The 27,026-nt window shown below is 37.0% G+C and overlaps 1 protein-coding gene across 1 annotated transcript in view; it reads left to right on the top strand.

Moving 5' to 3' along the window:
* HCN1 (hyperpolarization activated cyclic nucleotide gated potassium channel 1) overlaps positions 1–27,026 on the top strand; it is a 175,995-nt gene that overhangs the window by 16,788 nt on the left and 132,181 nt on the right. The window contains exon 2 of the mRNA XM_034440840.3: positions 17,501–17,924. Within this exon, the coding sequence (XP_034296731.1) occupies positions 17,501–17,924 (424 nt within the window). The remainder of the gene's footprint in view (positions 1–17,500; positions 17,925–27,026) is intronic.

Below are 27,026 nucleotides of genomic sequence, written 5' to 3'. Positions count from 1 at the left end.
ATGAGGATTAAAATGGGGTTTATTTGTGAATGACAATACCAAAGTTTTGACTCCTGCATAAGGGGGTGAATTGTTGATAAACAATAGTTCATTCTTACCTTTTTTCTTAAGATTGCCACACAACTGCATTTATTGCATTTGTTATTTTAGGGTCAAAGTCTGTCAAAGTGCTTTGGTGTTAGAAATAGATTGTTTATGTTTTGTTGAAATCTTCATTGTGATTCCTGGCAATGGTCACTCATGCCTTAATCACTACATAGATTACTGTAACATCTCTTAAGTGGGGCAGGCTGTTTATGAAGAAAATTCAGAAGTTATAGTGGGTGCAGAACATAGCAGCCAAACTGTTGATGGTCAACCATAGCATTGCGATGTAACACAATTCTAAAATTGCTGCCTTGGTTACCTGGGTGGAGTTCACCAGCAAATCAATAACAATACTGAATATCTTAGTAATGAAACACAATCACAAACAACATATCAATATAAAAATAATAGCACAACAATAATGGAAGCCAAATGACAAACAGTCATGTATGAGTAGTCATTTCTAAGGTTCAAAGGCCTCCTGAGAAAAAAATGTGGTAATATTTCAGGTCCTGAATTTAAGAAGGTTAAGGCCTAATTGCATGTCTCAAGATTGTTGTGGAAGGAAGGCAGGAAAGGAAAAAGGAAAGGAAAGAGGAGAGGAGAGGAGAGGAAAGGAAAGGAAAGGAAAGGAAAGGAAAGGAAAGGAAAGGAAAGGAAAAGAGGAAGCCTTTGAGATGTAGTTACCATATGTTTCTGGTGCTTTAAAAGTAAAGTATAGATAATCTATGATATTCCAAAAGTAGAGAAGAAGGTCAGAACATTTTTGTACTTGACAAAAATAGCTAAATACAAGGCTCTCAACTTGAATCTAAGACCCAAATTACTGAAAAATGTATACAGCAGGCTAAAAACCAGGAGACTATGAGATGATGTTCTGCCTTAGGCATGAAAGCTGGCTGGGTAACTTTGGGCCAGAGTCTCTCAATTTACAATATCAGGCTCTGGTGACAAGTCCACTCAGTCACTTCCTATTGCAACCAATGGATCAACAGTCAGTTGATCTGAAAAAAGCAGACCTCCTACTTTTGTGAAAATGCTAGGAAGAAAAAAAATGTTTAAAACAATACTTAACATTCTACAAAGTAAAGATTTGAAGTAGCATCTTGACTTAGAAGTAGTATTTCTTGAAAAAAATATCCCAAGCCAGCTATACCTATTTCTCCCAATCCTGATTATTTTAATTAAAAAAAAATCCAACATGAAGCCCAAGAATGTACTTAACCAATTCATATAAAGAATTAAAGATGTAATGTTATACATTATTACCTGAGAATAAACTTATCAAGATTTCTGAAAATAAATACTTCTTAATATGCTGTAAAATATAAATCAATTTAAAAACTGCATTTTGGGAATACTTAAGCTTTATGTCGTAAGTAAATACTATAAATGCATTCAGTGTATTCCCATCTGCACAATTTCCCATTAAGTCTTCTATTAAATTCAGTGTTAATAAAGATTTTTTTTACTGTTATCTATAAAATGTTTTCTATTACATTATGAGCTCCCATTGGCTTTTTTTTCTTGGGCCATAAGCATGGCAATTTAGAAAGAAAAATTGAAATGCTTTTTCTTTCAATTAACTTTTCTTTTTATTTAACCAATTAAATTATTAATCAAGATTGTTTAAAAATGCAGTGAGCTTTAGTTCTGAAACCAAAAGGAAATTTTTTAAGGCATATCGTTGTTTTTTGACAAACATAAATAGAAAGAACAGTGGTGGGACTAAAAAATGACCTAAATTTCTCAAGTGCTTGTTTTAAGAGCAATTTATCATGAACAACTTGCTCAACTGGAAAGACGTTTCACTGTCACCTTAGGTTGTGTTCTATGTACTGATATAAAGAAACAGCCACAGAACTGCTGAATAAATAATTGCACAACTGGGTCTACTCAGCATTCAAGAATCAGAGAGAATGTTTGCTCCAGAGATTTCAAGGAAGGGATGCTACACAGCAACATTTATTGCCTGTCTATAAGTTATGGCTTTCATACGAAGTTACAGGAACTACCTGCCCAACTTTGCACATGAACAGACATTTTAAAATCAATATTTAAAAATGGGGTTTTTTTTTAATGAATTTTAAATTGTTTTAAATTGGAATTTTAATTTTATATTGGCTTTTATGAGGACTTGTGCATTTTACTGTTGTGAGCCGCCCTGAGTCCTCGGAGATAGGGCGGCATATAAATTGCATAAAATAAATAATAAATAAATAAATATGGCACTTAGCAACATTATTGAAAAAAAAACAACCTTCTGATCAGTGGTGGATTGCTCCTGGTTCTCACCGGTTTGCAAGAACTGGTAGTAAAACTGGTGGGAGGCCCCGCCCACCGCCCCGGATGTTGTCAATGGTAATCACATGTGCAGAAGCAAAGCGCGCGTGCTTGCTTTGCTTGCACGCGCGCGCAATCCCGTTGTGAACCGGTAGTAAAGGTAAGTAGAACCCACCTGTGCTTCTGATGAAAAGGACTACTATGTCTTATAAACAACTGAACATAGATAAATCCAACATTGATGGATGATTTTTTTAAAGAATTTGAGATAAATAGGACAGTTTAGTTCTGTCCTTGTAATTAGCTTGAAATATCTAGCTATCAAATAATACTTAACCATGATTTGACCTGACTTTGGCTGATTTTAAAAATAAGGTTTTCTTTTTCTATATACCTTGTAATCAGCAACAAAGCTATAGATAACACCTTAAAAGTCTTTGCACTTAAAATTCAGGCATAACGTCTCCTTGGTACAGCATTATTTGGAGCTTTAGACAGCACAAAGCTGCTCTAACCTCCTGTCACCTACTTAAGTCCTGCAGCTACCTGATCTTTATAATACTGGGCTCCAGGTTTTCTATCAGGTTATGCTTTTCAATAGTTTGAGTTCATAGCCAAGGCAAGAGAGATCACCTGGGGGAGCAACAGGGCTTAACTGAACCTTTTCTAATAGGTTTCCTAGGTTCCAAATGTGTAGTAGTTTGATTGACTTTCTGGGTGGTATAACACAGGGGTGAAATCCAGCAGGTTCTGACAGGTTCTGGAGAACCGGTAACGGAAATTTTGAGCAGTTCGGAGAACCAGCAAATGCCACCTCTGGCTGGCCCCAGAGTGGGGTGGTAATGGAGATTTTGCAGTATCCTTCTCCTGCCACACCCACCAAGCTACTCCCACCAAGCCACACCATGCCCACCAAGCCACGCCCACAGAACCGGTAGTAAAAAATTGGATTTCACTACTGGTATAACACCTTCAAAGACAACTGGAGGATCTTCCTGTTTGCATCAGAATGACAAATGAGTGTACAAAAGGAACAGGGCTTTTGTCATGATTATGAATTCCCCTTTACCCCTATGGATGCCACTGTTCATCTCACTGTGATCAATCCACCTCTCAAAAAAAACCCCATTCTATCTGCATTTGTTGTGTAATATTTATGAAACTGTCAACTAGAGACACACATGTTCAGTTTCTTGTTGGGTTTTATATTCATTTTAAAGGCTGTTCTGTCCCAAATTAATATTCCTCTATACAACACAGGGAGGATGAGTTTATTCATTACACTGAAACCTACAGATGTCTTAAGAAAATAAAATTGCTGTGCTACTATGCTGTGTAGAATGACCATAAACCTAAGCGTGAAGGCCCAGGTCATACTATCTCCTAAAATAATAACTCTCAGCTCACAGAGTTTCTCTGAATGTCCTAAACCTCCTCCCAGGTTTATCTCAAGTGCTCTGATATGCTGCAGTTGAAAAAAGAAAACCAGGAGGCTCACCAGAATTAAGGATGATTGAAAGAGATGGTTGAAAGCTCTCACAACAGTTTCTGATCTAGTGGGAATTCTTTGGGGTATCTTATAGAATTTAATGTTCGTAGAACTTCTGTGTTTTATTTCAGAAGACTGGAGATCTTAGAACAGTAGCTCAGCAGTAATTTAGTGATTCTTGGTTTTTAGAGCTTTTCATCTTATGAAAGACACAAATACCTTGCCATTCCCAAAAGGCATAATTGGAAGCTGGTTCTAACCACACAAATATTTTGGAAGTATGTAGTTTATAAAATATTACTGAGTGGCCAGATGCTTATGTAAAAAGTTAAATCCTATTACATTTAGACAAGTCAACTCAAACTGCCAAGTAAGCATGGATAAGATTAATCTACAAGGGCATTTGAAATCTGCAGCTAATCTGGTGAGCACTGGATCTATTTGTATTCTCTTTTCTTTAGTTCTTCTTTACCAACTAGCAAAAAAAATCACATTACAAACTGTGACTTTAGTAAGATGTAAAAATGGTACTCTTTTGCATATGAATGCTGCTTAATAATTTAGCAAATCAGATTCTACTATCACCTTCCATAGAAAAATATTTGCCTTTATTGAGAAATATTTGATCATCTTTATATTTTATATTGTTAGAACTGAACAAGGCACTGTATTATGCTCCTCTTCCAAGCAAGTAATTAAGCAACCAAAACGGAGAAAAATAAATTTTAAAAATGGATTTTGCAGGCAGTAAACATCTAGTAAGATTACCATAAATACAATTCACTGGTGAGTTCATAAATACAGAAAGACTGAAATTAATTTCTAAGGAACATTGGCCACAAGGGGGCTGGCAGGTGTTGTGGGCATGCATTCCAGAGTGTGGGTGGGTACATTAGGGTGTGGGTGGGTTTCTACAGGTAGGTGTTTTGGATTGTGGGTGGATAAAGAGGAGGTGCAGTGGGTAGGTACTAATAAGTTGCGGTTGAGGGGATTAGGAATTGGAGGCACCGTGTTACGATGGTTCTCCTCCTACCTCTCTGACCACTCGCAGTTTGTGTTGGCAGGGGGGCAGAGGTCGACCTTGAGGCGCCTCGCTTGGGGGGTGCCGCAGGGATCGGTCCTCTCGCCCCTTCTGTTCAACATTTATGTGAAGCCGCTGGGTGAGATCATCTGTGGTTTTGGGGTGAGAGTCCACCAGTACGCTGATGACACCCAGCTGTACATCTCCACCCCAAACCACCCCAATGATGCCCTTGATGTGATGTCCCGCTGCCTGGAGGCCGTGCGGGTCTGGATGGGGAGAAATAGGCTCAAGCTCAACCCTTCCAAGACTCAGTGGCTGTGGCTTCCGGCGTCCCGGTATAGTCAGCTGGTGCCATCGCTGACTATTGGGGGTGAATCTCTGACCCCCACAGAGAGGGCTCGGAATCTGGGCGTCCTCCTGGACTCACGGCTGTCTTTAGAAGAGCACATGATGGCCGTAGCCAGGGGAGCTTTTTATCAGGTTCGCCTGATCCACCAGTTGCGTCCCTTTCTGGATTGGGATGCCTTGCGCACAGTCACTCACGCCCTCGTCACCTCCCATCTGGACTACTGTAATGCTCTCTACATGGGGCTCCCCTTGAAGAGCACTCGGAGGCTCCAACTGGTCCAGAATGCGGCCGCGCAGGTGGTTATGGGCGCACCTCGTTACGCCCATGTAACACCTCTCCTGCGCGAGCTGCACTGGCTCCAAGTGGTCTTCCGAGTGCAATTCAAGGTGTTGGTTACCAGCTTTAAAGCGCTCCATGGCATAGGACCAGGATATCTATGGGACCGCCTTCTGCCACCAACAGCCTCCCACCGACCAGTTTGCTCCCACAGAGAGGGACTCCTCAGGGTGCCATCGGCCAAATTATTCCAGCTGGCGACACCCAGGAGGAGAGCCTTCTCTGTTGGAGCCTCTGCCCTTTGGAATGATTTGCCCCCGGATATTCGTAACATCTCTGATCTCCGGGTCTTTCGCTGTGCCCTCAAGACCCTACTGTTCCGACAGGAGGGGCTGTCTAATTGAATGATTTTAAATTGGGTTTTAACTATGGGTTTTAAAATTCGTCCAAAACTATTTAATGATTTTAATTAATTTTAACTATGATATTGTATATTTATGTTTTAATTTTGGCTGTACACCGCCCCGAGTCCTTCGGGAGGAGGGCGGTATATAAATAAAATATTAATATTAATATTAATATTATTATTATTAAAGTTAGGATAGGCAGGTGAAAAAACAGTGGGATTGGGAAGGATTTTTGGCTTCTTGCCAATGGGTTTTACCAATGGGAAGGGAATATCAAAAATCGTGATGATATGATTAAGGCTCGCTTCAACATCATAAATGCAAGATTAAACACCTGTATTGCAATCACATGACCAAGGAAATGCTGCAACAGACACAATTTCATCGACCACTTGTAAATTTCCCTAGTTTAGTACTATTGTAACTTTGGATAGTTGCTGAATTAGTGTTTATAACTCAAGGACTATCTGTAGATGCTTTGGAATCTATTATAGTTTCTGTTAGAGATACAGAAGAAGTAAAGAAAAAATTGTTGCTGGTCTTCTGAAATAATTTCTGCCCATAGGTTGGATTCAGAAGTAATTTTTCCCTAAACCAATTTGAAGAAATCATCCACAATGATTCACTTATACAAAAGAAAAAAAGATTTGTGTTTGGCCACATGGAAAAATTTGCCAAACGTTTATTTTTTTCATGTTATCATTTCAGTACAAGTAAATATCTGTCTTTACATGGGTATAGAATGAGAATTCTTCTAACTCCTTAAGTAGACAATCACAGCCAAGGGAAAATGTAATACACAGAATTCTAGAGTGAAAACTATATGTTTTCGAATTGTTGTGCCAGGCCATATGCACTCAAATATGAATTTGATCAGTAGGGAATGATACTGAAATTCTGACTAAACAGATTCCCAGAGAACTGCTGTTGTTTATCACAAACTTTCAATCTGGAAAAAAGAAAACAGTAAATATTTGTAATGCAGTTATAGTCCACGAATGTTTTGTTACAGATTCACAGCAAGAAATGTCAAAACTGCCTTGTTACTGATTTACTTTTTATAATATTTTGTGTGTTTTTTTTTAAATCTACTGCACAACAATATTCTAAACATGTTAATATTTCAGATGGCTTGGGGATTTAATGATACACAGCGGATTTATTATGAATTGTCTCAGGAGAGTTTGCCATAAAATATAACAAATATATCTGGAAATAAAATTTCTGCTGATCTGTGTTATTAAGCAATTGTGAAAATAGCAATATACTCTTTTGGTGGCCTATGAGTTTTGAGTTCATAAGCTCATCTTGCAGTTTTATGCAAATATCCTCCACACCCATTCATTTTAATTAGCAACCTCATGAATCTTTACTTTCCTGTGACAGGGCTTGACCTAATCTCATGGCACCTCATTATAACCATTTCAGTTCCAAGGAATCTCTGAATGCAGATTAGGAACTATTGAAAGTGTGCAGTGTCTCCAAAAGAGTGAACCGGCTCAACTTCACCATAAGCTTTGATAAGTGACCATGAACTTTGATAAGTCACCAGTTGTTTTACAACTAGGCATCTTTAGAAGCCTATAGAACAGGGGTCTCCAACCTTAGCAATTTAAGACTTGTGGACTTCAACTCCCAGAGAAGAATTCTGGGAGTTGAAGTCCACAAGTCTTATTTATTTTATTTTTATTTTATTTTATTTTTTGATTTGTATACCGCCCTACTCCCGAAGGACTCAGGGCGGTGAACAGCCAAACAATAAAATACATAAATACACAAAATTTAAAACCAGATAAAATCAAATTAAATCATTTTGGCCCAGACAGATTAAAACACCCCAATAATTTAAAAACAGATTAAAATTTACATATTAAAAGAGGGAGGAGATTAGGCCAAGCCCTCTTGATGGAATAAAAAAGTCTTCACAGCGCGGCGGAAGGTGCGCAGATCCGGAATCCTCCGTATCTCTGGGGGGAGCTCATTCCAGACAGTAGGTGCCCCCACAGAGAAGGCTCTCCCCCTAGGGGTCGCCAGCCGACACTGTTTGGCTGACGGCACCCGGAGGAGTCTTAAAGTTGCCAAAGTTGGAGGTCCCTCATATAGAATGTAGGATAGTCTTTAGTTATACCAGAGATATAACTGAGAATGAGATAATTACTTTGTTGTTCATTTTTGGAGCCAAGCAGCTCATTATACCCCTTACCATACAAATATCCTAAATTCAGTATTTGTAAAAATAACTCACTATACTTACAGAGCAATGAATTTATGTTTGGGGGTGGGGTGGGGAAACTACTATTATCTTTGAAGATACAAATACCAAAAATACCTAAGTCTTTCCCCTTTTTAAATGGAAATTTTAAATCTGGTTTTAAATTATTGGGGTTTTAAATTTGTTCAGCCAAATTATTTAATTCGTTTTAATCTATTTTAAATTTTGTATTTATATGTTTTATTCTATGGCTGTTCACCGCCCTGAGTCCTTCGGGAGTAGGGTGGTATACAAATTCAATAAAAAAATAATAATAAAATGAAATAAATTTTAAATAGCAAACATCCTATGGCATATCCGCCTCATTTGAAATTTTATGAAATGTGGATGATGATAATGGAAAGACATTACTGACATAAGGTTTAAAAAAAACCTGTATCACAGACCATAGGGCATCTTACCATTATTGTTCAGGTATTCCTTATTATGATTGCGTGATTCCCCTTTGTGTGATAAGAAAACATTCATTTATTAATATATTTCAGATTTGAAATGTAAAATTGTGATCTGGGCAAGGAAGGAAACTATAGGATGGAATTCCCCAACCTGATCACTTTCAGATGTGTGTGATGCCAAGTTCTGAAATACTTAGTAAGGGAAAGGCTTACTGGAAATCTGGGACTTGGAACCCATCCAGCACATCTCAAACTGGAGAGAACTAGGATGGAAAAGCTTATGTAGGAAACTGATCTGAAAACTTTGCTACTGGTATTTTAAATACACACAAGCATTTATAACCTTCACTAATATGAATTGTTCTGAATTAATATAATGCTGCTTGGAGTTGTGTAACATTTCACACTGCAGGGAACTTGACAGCATTAATTACTTGATGTTGAAAAGTCCTTGAATGTTTTTTAAGTAGGAACTCTTTTTCCAGCACCTAAAGTTGGTGTTGCTTATAAGAATACAGACAGGTTTAGGCACCTGAACATTTATCAGTTATGGTCCATAACCGTCCTTAGAATTTTATACAAAATACTCCATCAGAATCTCTCCATAACAGAGAGCCATTAAGTCATGTTCTGCTCTCTGACATAATGGGAAAGAGAACTTGGCCATCTTCAAACATTTAAAGAGTTACTATCATATCCTCAAAGGGCCCCTGTCCTTTTAGAGATAAAGGTCATGTCAAGTTCCTTGATTGTTGCTGTTCTCTGAATGCGTTCCAGTTTCTCTGAATCCAACAGTGTGTACCCCAGTCCTTCAATTGGACTCTGAATAGTGCAGAATAAAATAAAACAGTTACTTCCCATTATTTGGAAAGATAAGTGGTGTGCTCAGATAACTTGAATTGTGGCACAGAATTGTGCTAGATATTGCTAAAAATAGTATTCTAATATCATGGGAACAAGTCTGGATACTTTTCTCAAAAAAAAAAAAGCTTAAGTTGCTGTTCTAGCACAACAACTATTACTATTAAAACTGATTTCATGATTTTTAAAAGATTAGATTTATCAATATCTTTAAATTATTTTAAATATATGTCTTTCATCATTTGTGCTTGTGGGTTAAAAGAATTGTAACAGAGATATTCAAACTGCATATTTTTTTACTTTCAGGTTCTTGCCTATTAGCTTGCCTTTATCTTTTATCCGGGCAGTAGGCACTTCCTCAACTACAAACTGCTATCGTATTTAAGTTCTACAAAGTCTTTAGGGTCAGTGTGGAATTCAAAGAGGTTACAGGTTATGCTTGAGGATAATGCTTTACTTTTGCAGCTTTCTATTCACTTAAAAATTTAAAACTAAAGCAACAGCAGCAACCACGATGAAAGAGAATAGAAGAGAAAGACAATAAAATGCCAAGACCTGAAAACAGAAATAAAATGAGGCAAAAGAAAGCAAAAATAGTACCAACCAGCGGTGAAATCCAGTAGGTTCTGACAGGTTTTGGAGAACCGGTAGCAGAAATTTTGAGCAGTTCAGAGAACTGGCAAATACCACCTCTGGCTGGCCCCAGAGTGGGGTGGGAATGGAGATTTTCCAACATCCTCTCCCCTGGAGTGGGGAGGAAATGGGGATTTTGCAGTATTCTTCCACTGCCATGCCCACCACGCCACGCCCACCATGCCACAACATGCCCGTCGAGCCACGCCCACAGAACCAGTAGTAAAAAAAATTTGGATTTCACCACTGGTACCAACAGTAATAGACACCTTGGGTTCAATATCAAGACAACTTGAGCACCACTTGAATACCATCAGCATTGACAAAATTAGCATTAGTCAATTGCAAAAGGCAGCTTTACATGGAACACTCTTACATCTTCTGATGATACCTTTAACATCAACATTTGACTGTCCGAGGTCCTTGGGAAGGACTTGATAGGTGGACAAAAATGCCAAATCCAGTCTGAACATCTGGCTGTGTGAGGAACAATAATAATAAAATGATAAGGATGACTGGTAAACTCCAAAAAGTTTTAGAGGGTAGCCTGTTGTTATTAACATCATATCTATAAACACATGGTTGAAATATTCTTCTAAATTTTTATGGATTTTATTTCATTGCAGAAGTTTCATTGTTTCTGTCTCCATTGTTTGTTGTCTTAGACAACCAAATATTTTACCAGTTTGGCATCCCTGTGTTCCTCCCCCACAATTTATAATTTTTATATTTTCCCTGATGCTTTATGTATGACTTTAGGTTATAATATTTGTTTTATTTGTTGATTCCGAATTATCTTAACTAACTTACTTATCTTAAATACACAAAAACGGGACAAGAATATTTAAAGTAAAATAACATGGCCCTACTTCATGAATTATTTGCTTATTCATTTATCAAATTTCTACACTGCCCATCTCATCTTAGTGAATCTGGGTGGTTTAAATTAAGACACACATAGTTAAAAACATAAGAAAAGCAGAATTAAAATAAGGTTAAAATGAAGATGTTAAAAAGTTAAAAGAAACACGGAGTTCCCTCAAGCCACCAATCACCCTCAGGTTTGCTTATCAGATCCCCATGTTAGTATATCTACATTGTGTTTTCTAAGGATGAGAATCATCTCCAGTAGCTCTGATATACTGCCAAATCATGATTATACAAATATAATGATATTATGATATATAATGAAAATTAAATTTCTACATATCACATTTATAGTAAACACTACATATAATTTTTCTGTATATTGTGGGGGGGGGATGCTACATATACAAAACAGATATCTGTTTTGCAAAATAAGAAACTTGCCTTATTTGTACAATATATGTGATATACATTGTCCATTCTTTCTCAAATATTGTACCATATTTGAGACTTGCACTTATTTGAGGATGTCCAAGAATGAATTGTTTTTGTCTACCATAAAGTCCATGGTTAACAGCAGGAATTTCTGTTTTAATGTCGACACCTTAATAGGTTATGACAGGAAGGCTGAGAAAAATGCCATCTAACCCTTCAAATATGACATGGGATAATAAGGTAATTCTGTGGCGCAATGACAAATTCATTCCATTTGTCAATCATTGATAGGAAGAAAGAACAGAACCTGAATAGGTTTTGTAACTCTTCATGTATCCTACATCACAAAAACTACCGAAACTTGGTCAATTAAAAAACTACAAAACTTTTCACCAACGTAACCAAGAAGTGTGTGTTTGCAGTTCTGCTGAGCAAATCAACAATTTTGCAAGAAGTATGTAAAATATCATACGGAGTGTCTTTTAATCTGTGTAATTTTGTCACTACAAGGAATGAATTATAGACTAAGAATGTACGAGTTGAAAGGAACTTCATAAATTATCTAGTCCTTCAAGTTACCTCATATAGTGTGCCACAAACCTATCACTAAAAAGTGGCCATCCAACCCTCATTTGAAAAGCTTTTACTTTTCTGTGAGGAAAAGCTTTTACTTTTACCCGTGAGGAACATATCACAGGTTTAAGAAAATGGCTCCAATGCTTAACATTTCCTGTCATGAGAAAGGTTCTTCATACTTAGGTTGAATCTCCTTCCTTTTAAGTACAACATGTTAGTGCTTGTCAGCTTCAGTGCAAAACAGATCCCCAAACTCTCACGTGACAAAATGTTAGGTTCTTTATAGATTGCCTGATATTTTTTGCAAGCTATATATGCCCAGCTCTTTGAACCATTTTTCAGAAGTCTTGGTTTCCAGATTCTCTTCCAGTCTGATACTGCTTTAGCTTTATCATGCCTTTTAAAATTTTGATCGCCAAAACTGTATAGAATAGACAGTCGCCCAATAACAGTCAAAGAAATGCTGAATACTGTGAAGCACATCTCTTCAGGTTTTTAAGGAATCAGCTGCAGAGTGCAGTTATTCAACCAATTGCAAATTCACTGAACTCCAATATCTGCTATAGATTGCAGGTAGTCCTTGTCTTAAACCATTCCTCTAACAATTGTTTGAAGTTTAACAACACTGAAAAATGTGATTTATGACCATTCCTTGCACTTACAACTGTCCCAGCATTCCCATAGTCACTTGATCAAAATTCAGGCATTTGGCAATTATAATCCTGGGATTGTGTGATCGCTATTTGTGACCTCCCCAGATGGCTTCCGACAAACAAAGTCAATGGAGGAAACCGAATTTGCTTAAAGACTGCATGATACACTTAAGAACTGCAGTGATTCACTTAACAACAGCAACAGAAAAGGTTTTAATGAGATAACTCATTAACAACTGTCTTGCTTAGCAATGGAAAATCTGGTTCCAGCTGTGGTCAAATTTAAATACATTACATCTATAGCATCTTTGATCTGTTAAATTAGTCTCTGATTGTAAAAAAAGATATTTTGACATAATTTTTCGGGACAAATCAGTGTAATTCCTGGTAAATGGCTTGTTGCTTGACCATAAGCATCCTGGTAGGTGCATGTGTACAGGTGTGTGTATTCCATCCACCCACCCACCCACCTATCATCTATTGTCTATCATCTATCGTCTTGTCTCTTGTCTATCATCTATCGTCTCTCGTCTCTCATTGTTTCTCGTCTATCGTCTATCTTATAGTGTTTCCCAAGTTTTCTTTCTTCTGTGTCTTGAATATGAAGGCTATGAAGAGGAGACCTATGTCACTCTTATTCAATTTTTTGGTACCTCATCAGTTTTCTATTTTTGGTACTGACACTTCTGTCTATTAGTCCACGAGACGGCAAGCTGAATATCTGCCACAGGAGTGGTGAAATTCAAATTCAAAATTTTTTACTGCCGGTTCTGTGGACGTGGCTTGGTGGGCATGGCTTGGTGGGCGTGGCAGGGGAAGGATATTGCAAAATCTCCATTCCCACTCCACTCCTTGGGGAAGGATATTGCAAAATGTCCTTTCCCACCCCACTTTGGGGCCAGCCAGAGGTGGTGTTTGCCGGTTCTCCGAACTACTCAAAATTTCCGCTACCGGTTCTCTAGAACCTGTCAGAACCTGCTGAATTTCATCCCTGTGCTACAGCCTAGTGATAGGCAAAGCTCAGGCAGAACCTTCCTACAGGAAAAGGGCCCCTTTTGTCAGCATAATCGGATAACAGCTGTAAACATAATCACAGACTTGGCACAGGTTGAAACCCTGAATCCAATCAGCAAATGACAAACTCAAAGGAAAAGACAGGACACATGCTAAGGTTGAATCCAGAGCACAACGGGATATACACATCAAAGTTGACGCCTCAAAATAATTTGTTCTCAGAGACGGGGGCCAATAAATCAGACGTCTCTACCCAATACACAGCGGTGATAGTTTACTCTTCAACATTGGGTTTTTCTTTGTTGTTGTTTATTTTTAAGATTGCTTCTTGGCAATCATCCACAGAATTCTGTCTGTTGTGGAATCTGTCAAGTTTCGAAGTGCGCTTTTGCTGTTGCAACCATTATTGTTTCTCACTTGCCAATGAAGCAGGGGGGAGGAAAGGGGAGATGGAATGTAGGCTCCAGATATCAAGACGACAGCTGTGAGAACCAAGGACACTTTGGCAGGTGTTTGCCAGAACGAAAGACTTTCTCATAACAATACAATGAGACTCAATTGGACAATGTGACCTGGTCTAATAGGGGGAGGGGGAATCTATACTTTGATTATTTGGGTTTGCGTGGGAATCAGCCAGATCTGGTTTTGCCCTCATCTGTGCCAAAATGATGTACTCAATAAAGTTTTGCATTAAGAGATTGGATCATCTCGGCCATGCTTGCTTTGGTTGGGTTCATCAGTTGGAACGTTGACAGAATCCTTATCAATGCCTGTGATTAGGTCTAGCTGGCTGGACTTCAGAGTCAAAGATCTGCTTACCGGATCTGCTTCAACCAGAATGGAGTGGCTTCACAACTGCTGTAATCACATGTAGCAAAACTATTGTTACTACTGCATATGCTCCTGTCTTCACTTTTTCCTCAACCTTCTCATCAGAAGTCCAATAGGGCTGTCATATTGTAAGAGATTTCAAAGATTGCAGTCAGCAGTACTGGTGTCACTTTAGACAAGTGGTCCTTCTAGTGCTTAGCTGTAATCCAATTGTTCCTGGAGATTTGAATTCATTTAAAGTAGCAAGGTGGGTTTATATTTTTATCAAGCTAGAGCATCTACCTTTATTTCACAAACATGCATATACACAAACACTACTGCTTTCTCCCTGATATGCAAAAAGATAACACACTGGATATAAAAATGAAACTATTCTGGGGGAAACAGGGTAATCAAAGTCTTGATATTTGAAAAGGGCATGCAAGTATTAATTCATAAGAGTGATTTGTATAATTCTTCTTACTGAATTTTCAAAAGAGATCTGTAAAAACTTTGGAAGATTTGCTGGAGATAATGCAAATAAGCTTTCCATGTCGATCTTAAAACCAATTCTTACAGAGGACAAATCAACATAATAACTTGATTAGTTTGACCAATGGTGCATTCATACATGACTCTATAATAATATAGTACTTCAGAGCTTATTGGTAATGATAGCATCATCCCACTTTTTGTATTGGCTTGTTTGTAATAATAGTAATTTTAAATGTCCTTTAGAAGATTTTCTGGGAGGAGAGAAAGAGAAGAACAAAATAAATCAAGCCCAAGATCATTATTTTAAGGGATTAAAACTTGTTAAAAGTGTGTACAGTGTACAAAAGTGTGTAAAGTGTACAGAATTGACTTATTTGATCAAGGTTAAAATACTTATGTAGTGATTTCTGATAGCCCTTAATAGATGTTTGCTGACTAGGAATGAATGATAAGGCCTTAAGGTTTAGTTAAGACTTAAGAGATGAGTTATGGGAAGAAGAGTGTATTGATTGTAGAGATGGTGATAATTTTTAAAAAGTAAAAGTAAAAGTTTTTGAATTTTAATCTTAATAAAATTATTTGAAAATATTACTTGCTTGAGGAAGAAAATTAAATCCGTTACAAACATTGCACAATAGGGCAGCAATAAGTGATGTAAGCAGTGGTGGGATTCAGCCGGTTTGGCCAAACTGGTAGTTAAATTGCTCCACCCCTCCCCACCCTGCCCCTTCCAGGAGTCCCCACGTGCCCCATTTGGCTCCCAGGTAAGTGCAGGGAGGCCTTCTAGGCCCAAAATGGGGTGCGTGGGGGAGTGGGGTGTGCCCCCCATGGCCCATTATTGCTCCCAGGAGGCTTCAGGGAGACCTCATAGGCCCAAAATGGGGCGCGGGGGCAGCGCATCCCCCCGCGTCCCATTTTTGCTCCCAGGGGGGTGCAGGAGGCCGAGTGCTGCCTGTCATGCCTACCATAGCCACGCCCACCCATCCGGTCATTAGGGCAGGGAACCGGTTGTTAAATTATTTGAATCCCACCACTGGATGTAAGGGACCTAAATCATAATTATTCAGAAACTACCTATAAAGTAAAAGTCAACAACAGAGAAGTTTATTCCATGGCCTTTTGAAACAGAGGGCTACTGTTCTACACTAATACAAAAATAAGGTCAAAAAACAAGCACCACTTCAGAGAAGGTGCGAAGAGAACTTTATTCCTTTTCCAGGACATGTACTTACTCAATAATACATTTCATGCAGTTCAGTGAAGCTGATTAGGTTAGTGGGAAAAGGATTGTAACCTTAGCTACTTTAGCCAGATACATGAATATATTTATGTAGCAGAATAAAAACAAAATGGAATCTGATTCTATTGCTTTGATAGATGCTATTTGTGCAGTTCTCCCATGGAATAAAGCTTCTTTATTGCGCTGTTGTGGCACAGTGGTTAGAATGCAGAATTGCAGGCTGACTGCCCACTGCCAGGAATTCAGTTCTGACCGACTCAAGGTTGACTCAGCCTTCCATCCTTCCAAGGTCAATAAAATGAGAACCCAGATTGTTGGGGGCAATATGCTGATTCTGTAAACTTCTTAGAGCAGGGGTCTCCAACCTTGGCAACTTTAAGACTTGTGGACTTCAAGCTTTGCTGGCTGAGGAACTCTGGGAGTTGAAGTCCACAAGTCTTAAAGTTGCCAAGGTTGGAGACCCCTGTCTTAGAGAGTGCAGTATATGAGTCTAAGGGGTATTGCTACTCTTTTGAGCCAAGGTTGCCTACAAGTGATTCATTGATGGTCCATCCAACTTTCTTGATAATAACGTGGAAATGATTTGACACTTCTTATGGAACTTTTTTTTCAACTTTTTGATTTGGACTATAATTCTGTGAAATTCCAAAACTAAATCAGCTCAATTCTAAGCCCAGATTGATTAACCAGGCGAATCATTTGTTGACACTCATATTATATACTTTATTGTGAATAAAACAGAGCAGATCCCAATATTCTACTGCCCTTTTAAATTCCAGTTTTTCTAGAAGTTTTTTTTAAAAAAAACAGTAAACTTTAAAAATGTAATGCTTCTCTCATAGCTTACTATTTTAATACTAATGCTCCTGATTGCTATCTGAAGCCTTTATTTTGCTTCTGAAGGTTTAGGCATTCAGATTTTTTCTTTTAGAAAAATATTTTCTTGCACTTATCAATGCTTTCAACGTAATTACAATGAAAAAAATATTTTAAAGGTTTAGTTCCAAACAAATTAATGTTATTCAAGTTAGTGTTTGGTGAACGGGAAATATTTCTGTTGAAGATACCAATGAAAATTGACTCTCAGAAAAATGTACCATCAAACCTCTGGGGGAAAACGTTATTTTGAAGATATGACCTGGAATCATAGACACATGAATAATTGGGAAGGGGTGATTTCAATTTCTGTTTTGTATATTTGATGAAGCAAATATTGAGTGCAATCTAGTTTCTTTCCGTTTTAAAGCTCTCTCCACAAAACATATGAACAGAAGACAATAAGTGGCCATTTACATGTTGCTTTGATTAACAATTGCATTCTCTATTTCTCTTAGGTTTTACTGGGACTTAATCATGCTTATCATGATGGTTGGAAATCTTGTAATAATACCTGTTGGTATCACATTCTTCACAGAACAGACAACCACACCATGGATTATTTTCAACGTAGCATCGGATACTGTGTTTCTGTTGGACTTGATTATGAACTTTAGAACTGGCACGGTTAATGAGGATAGCTCTGAAATAATACTAGACCCCAAAGTAATCAAGATGAATTATTTAAAGAGCTGGTTTGTGGTTGACTTCATCTCATCCATACCAGTGGATTATATCTTTCTTATTGTAGAAAAAGGAATGGACTCAGAAGTCTATAAAACAGCTAGAGCACTTCGTATTGTGAGGTTCACAAAAATCCTCAGTCTGCTACGTTTGCTACGACTTTCAAGATTAATAAGATATATCCATCAGTGGGAAGAGGTAAGTTTCTCTTCTAGATATTTACTCAGCCTTCCATTGCTTTAAAATGATAATAGTGGTACTACATCAAGACAAGTGAGAATTCTTAGTATTTGCCTGAACTGCACCTTCTCTTATTAATTATTTTTTAATTCTATCAATTGTTGTTTAGTTCTTTCTATTATGGTGTATGAATTATTTTATAGAAAACTGTAAAAAATTGTTAGAGATTCAGCATAATATTGATCCTATGAGAAATTTTTTTTAGAAAAATTAACAATGAGAAGCTTGCTACATTTATAACATGCATTCCCATTAAAAAAATATTTAATCAACCTTAGAATAAAATATAGGCAAAATAATAACAATATAATTAAAAGACATTATAACTGAAGTTTAAACGTGATCTATTTCAAATTAATTTAATGCCTAACAGCATTTGCTAGATTAAATAAATAAAAGCACTAAGCAGATTAAAATCCATAAGTCAGTTTCTACACCAGAAACTATTAATAAAAACACCCTTGCTTGTCAATGAAAAGATGGCTTAGCCTGATCTCAAAAAGGAGTTTAGAAGCAGCCAAATCTGTCATATTTTTTCCAAAAATGATTTCATAATAGTGGGACATGCAAATAAGCTTTCCATGTAAATCTCGAAACCAGCTCTTAAAAGAGGACAAATCAACACAATAACCTGATTAGTTTGACCAGTGGTGCATTCATACATGACTCTATAATAATATAGTACTTCAGAGCTTATTTGTAAGCTTATCATCCCACTTTTTGTACTGGCTTGTTTGTAATGCTAGTAATTTTAAATGTCCTTCCTGTTTTGTATATAATGGCTTCAACTTTTTCGTAATCAATAATGAACTGTACTTTATCTTGTTTTTATTGCAGTAGCAACCAAAAGTCAGTAGAAAGTACAGCCATACAGCTATTTTCAAACTCATCTTGAGGGGATGAGTCATAGTGTCATTTTAACATCAGGAAATAGGATTTGGAAAGATGTGAAATACAGTAGTGCACAGTTGTCTCACTGGTTCCACTCGATCCTCCATGCTGTTGTACAGGAGCTTGGGAGTACTTCTACAGTTCATTTTGGGAAGTACAGAGTGTAAGAGAGTTTATTTTCTTGCTGTATGGAACATAAACAAAGGTTGACAAACACGCCAAGAGAAACAGTTGAGCAAAAGAGCAGAAAGGACTGCAAGTGCTCTCTTCAACTCACTCATATAACCAAAGTGCTATTAATTAGACTTGATTTCCCCACCTCTTCATAACTGCAGCCTACATAATTCGGTATCCACTTGTAGATTTCCCCCCCCCCCAGAATGGAGGGGTGGGGAAAGAGAATTAATATAGTTATTTCATTTCTCTGGGGCTGCCTGCATACCGTCTCAGTGATTTTTATCCTGTTATTAACTATACATTATTTAAATTTAATTTTCAAAGCTACCTTGCATAAGCAGGAATGTACCTCTTTGCTCTACAAGACAGCTCTACTAAAGTGACACAAATTCTCCATCACATTTTAATCCACCACAATACCCCACCACCACCACATACCCATCAGAGATTTTCTCCCTCATCAGAAGAAAATGTTGGGAGAAGAGAAGTACAGGGCTCATGAGAAGTCTGGGTAAAGCCAGGAAGTAACAGTTCTGCTTCCTTTTTTTTAACATCCAAATCCTTCATAACCCCTTGATTTCTACGGCAAATTCATCATTCTAGCCGTATATCCACTGCAGAATGAAGGCCTCTTCCACATCTTTCCAATCATGGTCATGAGCTTTCTTTTGCCAATTGTTGATGCCATTTCACAATGGCAAAAAATTGTAAATTTGCAAATTAAACAATTCAAGTCTGGTCACTTTTAGTTTTTAAATATGAGGAAATATGAGGAAGAGGTGATAAAATCTAATAAAATAAAATTAATAAAATTAATTAATTGATTAATTAATTAATTAAGAGCCTTGGTGGCGCAGCAGACTAAAGTGCTGTTAAGTAACACCAGCTGCCTGCAATTACTGCAAGTTCAAATCTCACCAGGCTCAAGGTTGACTCAGCCTTCCATCCTTCCGAGGCAGGTAAAATGAGGACCCGAATTGTGGGGGCAGTAAGATGACTTTGTATAAAAAAGAACACCACTTGGGGGTGGGGGTGGGGCGAAAGCCCTACTAAGCAGGTACATACAAAAGTATGAAGGCTATTGCTTAAAGCGTTGTAAGCTGCCCTGAGTCTCCGGAGAAGGGCGGCATATAAATCGAACCAATAAATAAAAGAAAGAAAGAAAGAAAGAAAGAAAGAAAGAAAGAAAGAAAGAAAGAAAGAAAGAAAGAAAGAAAGAACAGCTAAATTGTTCCAAAAGCTTCAGAGAATTGCCTGTTTTACTAAACCACCAGTTCTATTCTGGCAGCATTTCCAGATGTTAGAAGGACATTGACTAGCTGCTTCATATTATAGCAAACCTTTCTATTTTTAAAATAGTGTAATTCATTGGAAATGAATTACAAAGCGGAAGGAAACTCCATAGGATTATAAAATGTAAAAGATCAGTGCTGTGATTCAGTAAAATGGTGTTGCCCTTTTGCAAGTGAACAGTATTTATTATTACTGTTTTATGCTCTACGATAACAAGGGGTGCTTCTTAGAAATAACCCTGTTTAGTATGAAACACAGAGAATAAAATAGAAAAAAAAAATGATATAGTATCTCATTAGTGTTCCAGAGGGATTCTAAGTAGATTAAAATTAGGGTTTTACTACCTCTGAGCTGTTGAAATAAATGAAATAAATGGCATTTTGGGTGATTATTTATTTTTAACATTATAGCTAAGAGCTATAACAAAATGTGGTACATTAAGCATGTAAATCCCAAATTGCTATAGGTGGATGTTCTTTCTCTCCTCCTTCCCTCCATCCCTCTCTGTCTGTTTAAGGGGAAGAAAGTCCTCTTGAGTCTGGAAACCTAGTTACTTATATTTTCAAAATAAAGCCAAATATAATAAAAAGTATAATCACCTTCATGCTATTAGGTTCTCATCCAAGCCTCTGCTATGTGGTTTATATTTATTTATTCATTCATTCTTTATATTTATATTTATTCTTATGTTTATTTATTTCAATTTATAAGTCTTCCCATCTCAAATTCATAATTCTCGGTGTTTTAACAACACCATATGCCAGTAATAATAAAAGCCATAGCAATATGTAGGCAGCTGAGGTAAAAATTCTAACAACCAAAGAACAAACCAACATGGCCTCTGCCATTAGTCTTCCTAATGGGCAACTCATTTTTTCAAACATTTGAAGTAGTATTTCCAAATGTTATGCTGTAATTTCAATATAAATATAATATCTAAATTTAAAAAGTCAAATGATAATCAGGGAGGCAAAAACAACATCAGCCTTGATTAAAGGTCCTTCTCAATTGCTTGCTGGTATCCACGTACTTGTTATAGCAATATAGGATCATGACATGTTATAAGGAAGCAGCTAAGATTCCAAATTTGACCGAGGAGCAATATTCACATTGAAAAGTATGTACAGTAGTGGCCAAAATTATGGAAACCTTTTGGGAAAAGTGTATTTTTGAGGTTTGATGGCTAATAACACCGACTAAGAAACTTGTTAGTCAACGGCCCAGCAATAAAACCCAGTTAATAGAAGCAATCATTCAATCTTGGTTTCACATTATAACAGCTGCAGAACTAAAAGACTTGTTTCACTCTATGGAAGACATTGTAAGGCCGTAATTCATGCTAAAAGTTACCCTACTAAGTAATAACTGACGTGATAATTTTTGCATATCTTGTTTTTTCTATGGTGATAATTTTTGTATATCTCTTTTTTTCTACGTGTTTCACATTTCTTCTTTATACTACGGTATAACTGCTATTCTAATAGCAAATCCTTCATAAAAGTTATTGCATTACATTCTTGATTAAATTATCTTTCCATTGATATATAATATTATGGTACTATTCCCCGCCAAAAAGTGGCATTATTAGCTAGTTTTAGAAAATACACTTTTCTCAAAAGGTTTCCATAATTTTGGACACTACTATATGTAGAATTCTCTTTTCTCAATACCAGAATAATTGCAGTGCAAGAGGGATGACATATATATGTTTGGGTATATTTGTTCTCATTGACTTGATGTAGCATATTTTATCCCAACCCTGGTATATTTACTAAGAGTATCTATTTGATGGTGGAACAGAATATCTCACCTGTGGGTAATATATGTGGAAAGTTGACATTCTTAGAATTTAGTATTTTGTAGTGGCATGCTTTGATAATGCCAGAGGCTTGCCTCCAGAGATTGAAGCAGGTTGCACACCTGGCTTCCTTTTAGAGTTGAACTCTATGTTCACAAAATAAGCCCACTGTTTTCCTTTGTTGAATATTGACGGATGCTGAGGAACATCAGGTGGCTTAAAGTATGTACCTTGTGAGCAAAAGTGATCTAAATGTTTGAGTTTCAAATAATGAAAATAAGATATCAGTATATGATGATGAAAATGATGTCAACAATATCCAATCAATGTTCTTTGTAGCTTCTAGCATTCTAGAAGGAGTGTAGGCAGGCATAAAGGTGACAAGAGGGCATCCTATCTTAGTACAATTTTGTTCAAGTGTCCCTATGTAACCCTCTCTTTGGTTTGATCCTAAAATCTGCTTTGTCCTCTGGTCCTAATTGCTGTTAAGGGATCATATATCCCCAAAGAAAACAGCGGTATTATAGGAGAGATAATTGACAATGTCATATTTGCATTTTCTGGATTTCATATTTTATTAGCTACAATTTAACCTTGTTTTGTAAAAGTTCGTTAAAAAGAAACTCTAGTAATATTCATACTGATTTTTAAAATGTATATTGTATTTTCATACATGCATATTTTCCCATGAAAATAGGGTTGCAAAAATGATCCCAAATTAGTGGATTTGTTGTAATCAACATTAAATGCTGATTAGTAGATCAATGTTTTTTGGAAATGTTCTAGGAACTGGACTGTTGTCATTGTATCTAATACACTCAACTGATTGGCTGGTTGGAACTAAATATGACTTTTTTTCCCACTGAAAAATTGCTAAATTCATAGCAATGTGTATTTCACCATTGAGCTGCAATTGTTTCAATAGGTGCAATAATTAAGAACTTGGGAGTGAATATGGCTGCCATCTCTTTGTTCTCAGGAACTTTATCTATGACTCTTGCAGTCAGAAAGAGAAAGAATCTGCAAGTAGTCCAGTTTCCCAGGTGGAAAAATGCCTTGTCAAGAGATCTCTTCAAAGCTTGCAGGATGTCATTATAAGTCAAGTCAAGACAGAGATGGAATACTAAAGTTATAACAATTCTGAATTTTTCTGGACTGGGGAAACAAGGCTTTTGTAGTGGCAGATGGAAGCATAAGCTGCAAGATATATTTAGAGAATGCTTTAGAAAAGAAAAGTTGTTGAGATGTAGCAGAAATGGATAAGACAAAGAATGCACAGTCATTCTTTCATTTGGCTGTGATACTATATAAGCAGAAAGGATGCAAATATCTTTGATGGTGGATTTGATTTTGATGTAGGTAAAATAAACAGAGGAGATAAATTATTGAAGCCCAGGGGAGTTTAAGAGTAATGTTATGCATGAGGCATGGATATTTCTTTTAAAACAGCAGCATTTTTTCCTATGAACCATCTTCTCTTTAATCAAGACATTCACATATTGATCTGGGAGGTAAATTAAGATGAAAAGATGAGGTCCTGTGGCTCCCAAACCTAAATGTTTTTCTCTTTAAAGAAATGCATGGTTTATCATGGGCCCATTAAGCACAACTGAGTGTCCTTTCCTTGGTGACCCCATTTTTCCTGTATCAGTTCATTTCAGTGCAGCATTTCCTTTCAGAGGCCATTTACATTAGGCAGGAAGCAAAATGGAGGGATACAAAATGAGTACATTTCTAGATTAATAAATCAATACCATTTAAAGATAAACTTTATAACATGGAATGGGATGTACTTTTGTTAATTGTGTCCCAATTATTGTGTACTAAATATATACAAAGAGAAGGGAACAGATAGAAAGCAAATATGGCTAAGGCATAAGACGTTGCTGATACAGCTGTTAAGAGTCCCAAATTGACCAGGTCAGTTTAGTAAGCACAGCAGTGGTGGGTTGCTACCGGTTCGCTCCGGATTGGGCAAATGAGTAGTGGTGGCGGCGGAAGGCTCCACCCACCCACCCAGACGCTTCTGCGCATGCCCAGTAGCGTCACACACACGAGCGAACCGATAACAAACTAAATTGAAACCTACTACTGAAGTACAGGATTGCTTTAGTACAGGGGTAAATAATCTTTTTGGGTGTTAGAAATTTAGGAGCACAAAGTAATGGTCTTTAGGAAATAAAATGTTCATTCACTGTGGTTGTCAACATTTGTTCCCTATCTTTCCTTATGTTGTTGGTCTCCTTAGCAAGTATATAGGTTAGTAAACGATACAGTTACCATTTTTAGTTCTCAGAACACCTATAGGGTCTGTGTGGATTGCTGACTCTGCTTTGCCACATGCAAGCTTCTCGTTTAATTTTTAAAATAAAAAACATGCTTAAAAAAAAAAAGGTGGACAGAGAGCCTGAAATTGCCTAGGGAGGTTACTGTGGAAATGTTGATGCTTATAGATGCACCTGATTGTTTATTCCTGATTTAAGATAGGTTCCTTTCTTTCCATTTATGTAATATACAGTAATCTTGTCCTTTCCACCAGAAATATGTGAATAAGGTATACATTATCAATGCTTTAAAAATGAGGCTTGGGCATATTTAAAATAAGTTATTCTTTAATTAATTTAAATCAGTTTCTTGCTGGCCAGGAAATGGACAGGGACTTGATTGGCTGTACATTTTGCAACCAAATACAGTGTGTGGCTCAAAAGCTATTGATTGCCCTTTTTGAGTCTGCTTTGCAAGCTGCCATTCATAGAAGTGACTCAATCCATTTATTATATTCTTATGTCTTCTGAAAATAAAAAACGTTAAGGTGAAAGCCAGTAATAATAAAACTATACATTAGCAATTGAAATAATTCCAGAAATCTTTGAAATATTGAAACACTTATTTAAAAGGAGCACAGTATATCATCACAAACATTAATAGTAGTGGTACAGTAGTAAGGTATGTGTTTTTTAAAATGAAAACAGCCATCCAAGTCATTTTGGAAAATGTTTGGATTGTTCTTTTTTTGCTAAGTTCTGGAAGGCCAAAAAGATGAGCAGGGGAGCTCACCCAGCCCTGTAAAAGACTTTCCTTCATGGTCCTAGCCAATGTACTACTGGGGATGTTAGAACCCAGAGGAAGGACTTTGAAAAGGTAGAATGGCTGAAGTTCTTCAGATTCTGGTTATATCGTGTTTCCCCGAAAATAAGGCATCCCCTGATAATAAGCCCAATCGGGCTTTTGAGCTCATGGCAATAAGGCCATGCGCTTATTTCAGGGTTCAAAAAAATATAAGACAGGGTCTTACTTTCAGGAAAACACGAAAATTTCAGGGCTTTATCATGATGAACAAAACACCAAATTGCACATTAGGCTCCAATGCAGCTTCTTAAACAATCTGTTTCAGGTTGGCACCTGAAATAGTTAGTGCTAAAACAGTTGAGAATGTAGGCTATGCACACAGCATTCTTTTCTCTAGACTCCACACATTCAACTAGATAATGTGTAAAAAGGGAAGCTATATTTGTTTGAATCCAAGTAAAGTTTTTAATCTGATCTAGTGCACATTCATATCAGTGTTGACTCACTTCAGAACTTGGCCGCATGAACTCTGAAAAGACTGGAGAAAGACTTATTTTCCCTTACGGTCTAATTGTTCTGAACTTCAGTTGCATGGTCAGCTAGGTCCATATCAGTCCATCATTAATTGTAGATTCCTTAGAATGAGATACAAAAAAGATATAGTATTAAATGCTTTCTGAATAGAGGTAAGCTGAACTTCAAATATCTAGATGACTCAATTGACAATATAATAGTTACATGTGCATCTAGCGTAGGAGACTTTAACATTAGATACTACAATGTCTAATAAGATGGATGACACAGAAATCCAATTATGCAATCAGAATACCTTTTTCTCTTTGTTTCAGTAATCAGAAGTATTTTGAACAGCATAAAGTCTTTAATCTTAAAGGCAAAAATGGTGAAAAACAAATATAGCTAATGCTTGCTAACTTTATTTCATTGGGTTTCTTATAATTTTTCTTCTCACACCATTTGCTACACATTTCAGCCAAGGCGGAAGTCCTACTTCATTCTTGTTGACCCAAACACAATTGCTATTGGTGTGTTTAACTGAGAAGAGGACAGTCATTAGGAGGGTTATTAGTAGAGGCAAGCCAAGAAGGAATTTGAATCATCTTGATAATATAGGCCAATGTCTTCAAGGAACAAGACTCCAATAGCAAGAAAGATGCAGTAACTATCTCTTAAATGGTGAAAACATTTTACACAATATTGTTTCATTTCTCCAGCCTCTCCAAACTATTTTGAAGCTAGCTAAGTGTTTCTGTACATTTCGCAACAAAACAAATTGAGTTGTTGGTATGATGCAAATGTTTTTTGATGGTCAAGACATCATATTTCTTGCGTACAAATTTCCCCTGAAAGTTGTAATGATGGCATAATCTTCCCCCCCAGATAGGTACTTTTTCCAAAAATGGCAACCATGGTAATAGATTTCAATATGTAGTCACTGTCAATATATTTGTGGAGAGAGAAAGCAATGGTTTGGAGCCCAGAGGCTCATAGTGGAATAAGTAAGTCATGCTATATAAAAATGGGGAAATCATGCTTGGTAGCTTTTGTTGTTTTTGTATAGGGATTGTAATGCTCATTAGAACAACTTAGCTCAGATGTCTAACACATTTGCTATGAAATCTACTACCCAGCTATGAAAGTTCAGCTGGGTGATGCAAAAGTTCTTGTTATGAGAAAAAGACCTGCCCCCAAGGTCCATGCGGCTTTACCATCACAAATCGCAAGACACAAATTTGTGTTTCAAATGTTTAAAATTAAACTGCATGCAGCCAAGCTGAAAGATAATCAGCTTAGCTGGCTAAGGAGGATGACTT

Source organism: Pantherophis guttatus, chromosome 2 (genome assembly GCF_059756535.1).
Source record: "Pantherophis guttatus breed Tessera chromosome 2, ASM5975653v1, whole genome shotgun sequence".
Classification (NCBI taxonomy): Eukaryota; Metazoa; Chordata; class Lepidosauria; order Squamata; family Colubridae; genus Pantherophis; species Pantherophis guttatus.
Note: the sequence above shows the minus strand (reverse complement) of the source record. Positions and strands in the feature narration are given on the sequence as shown.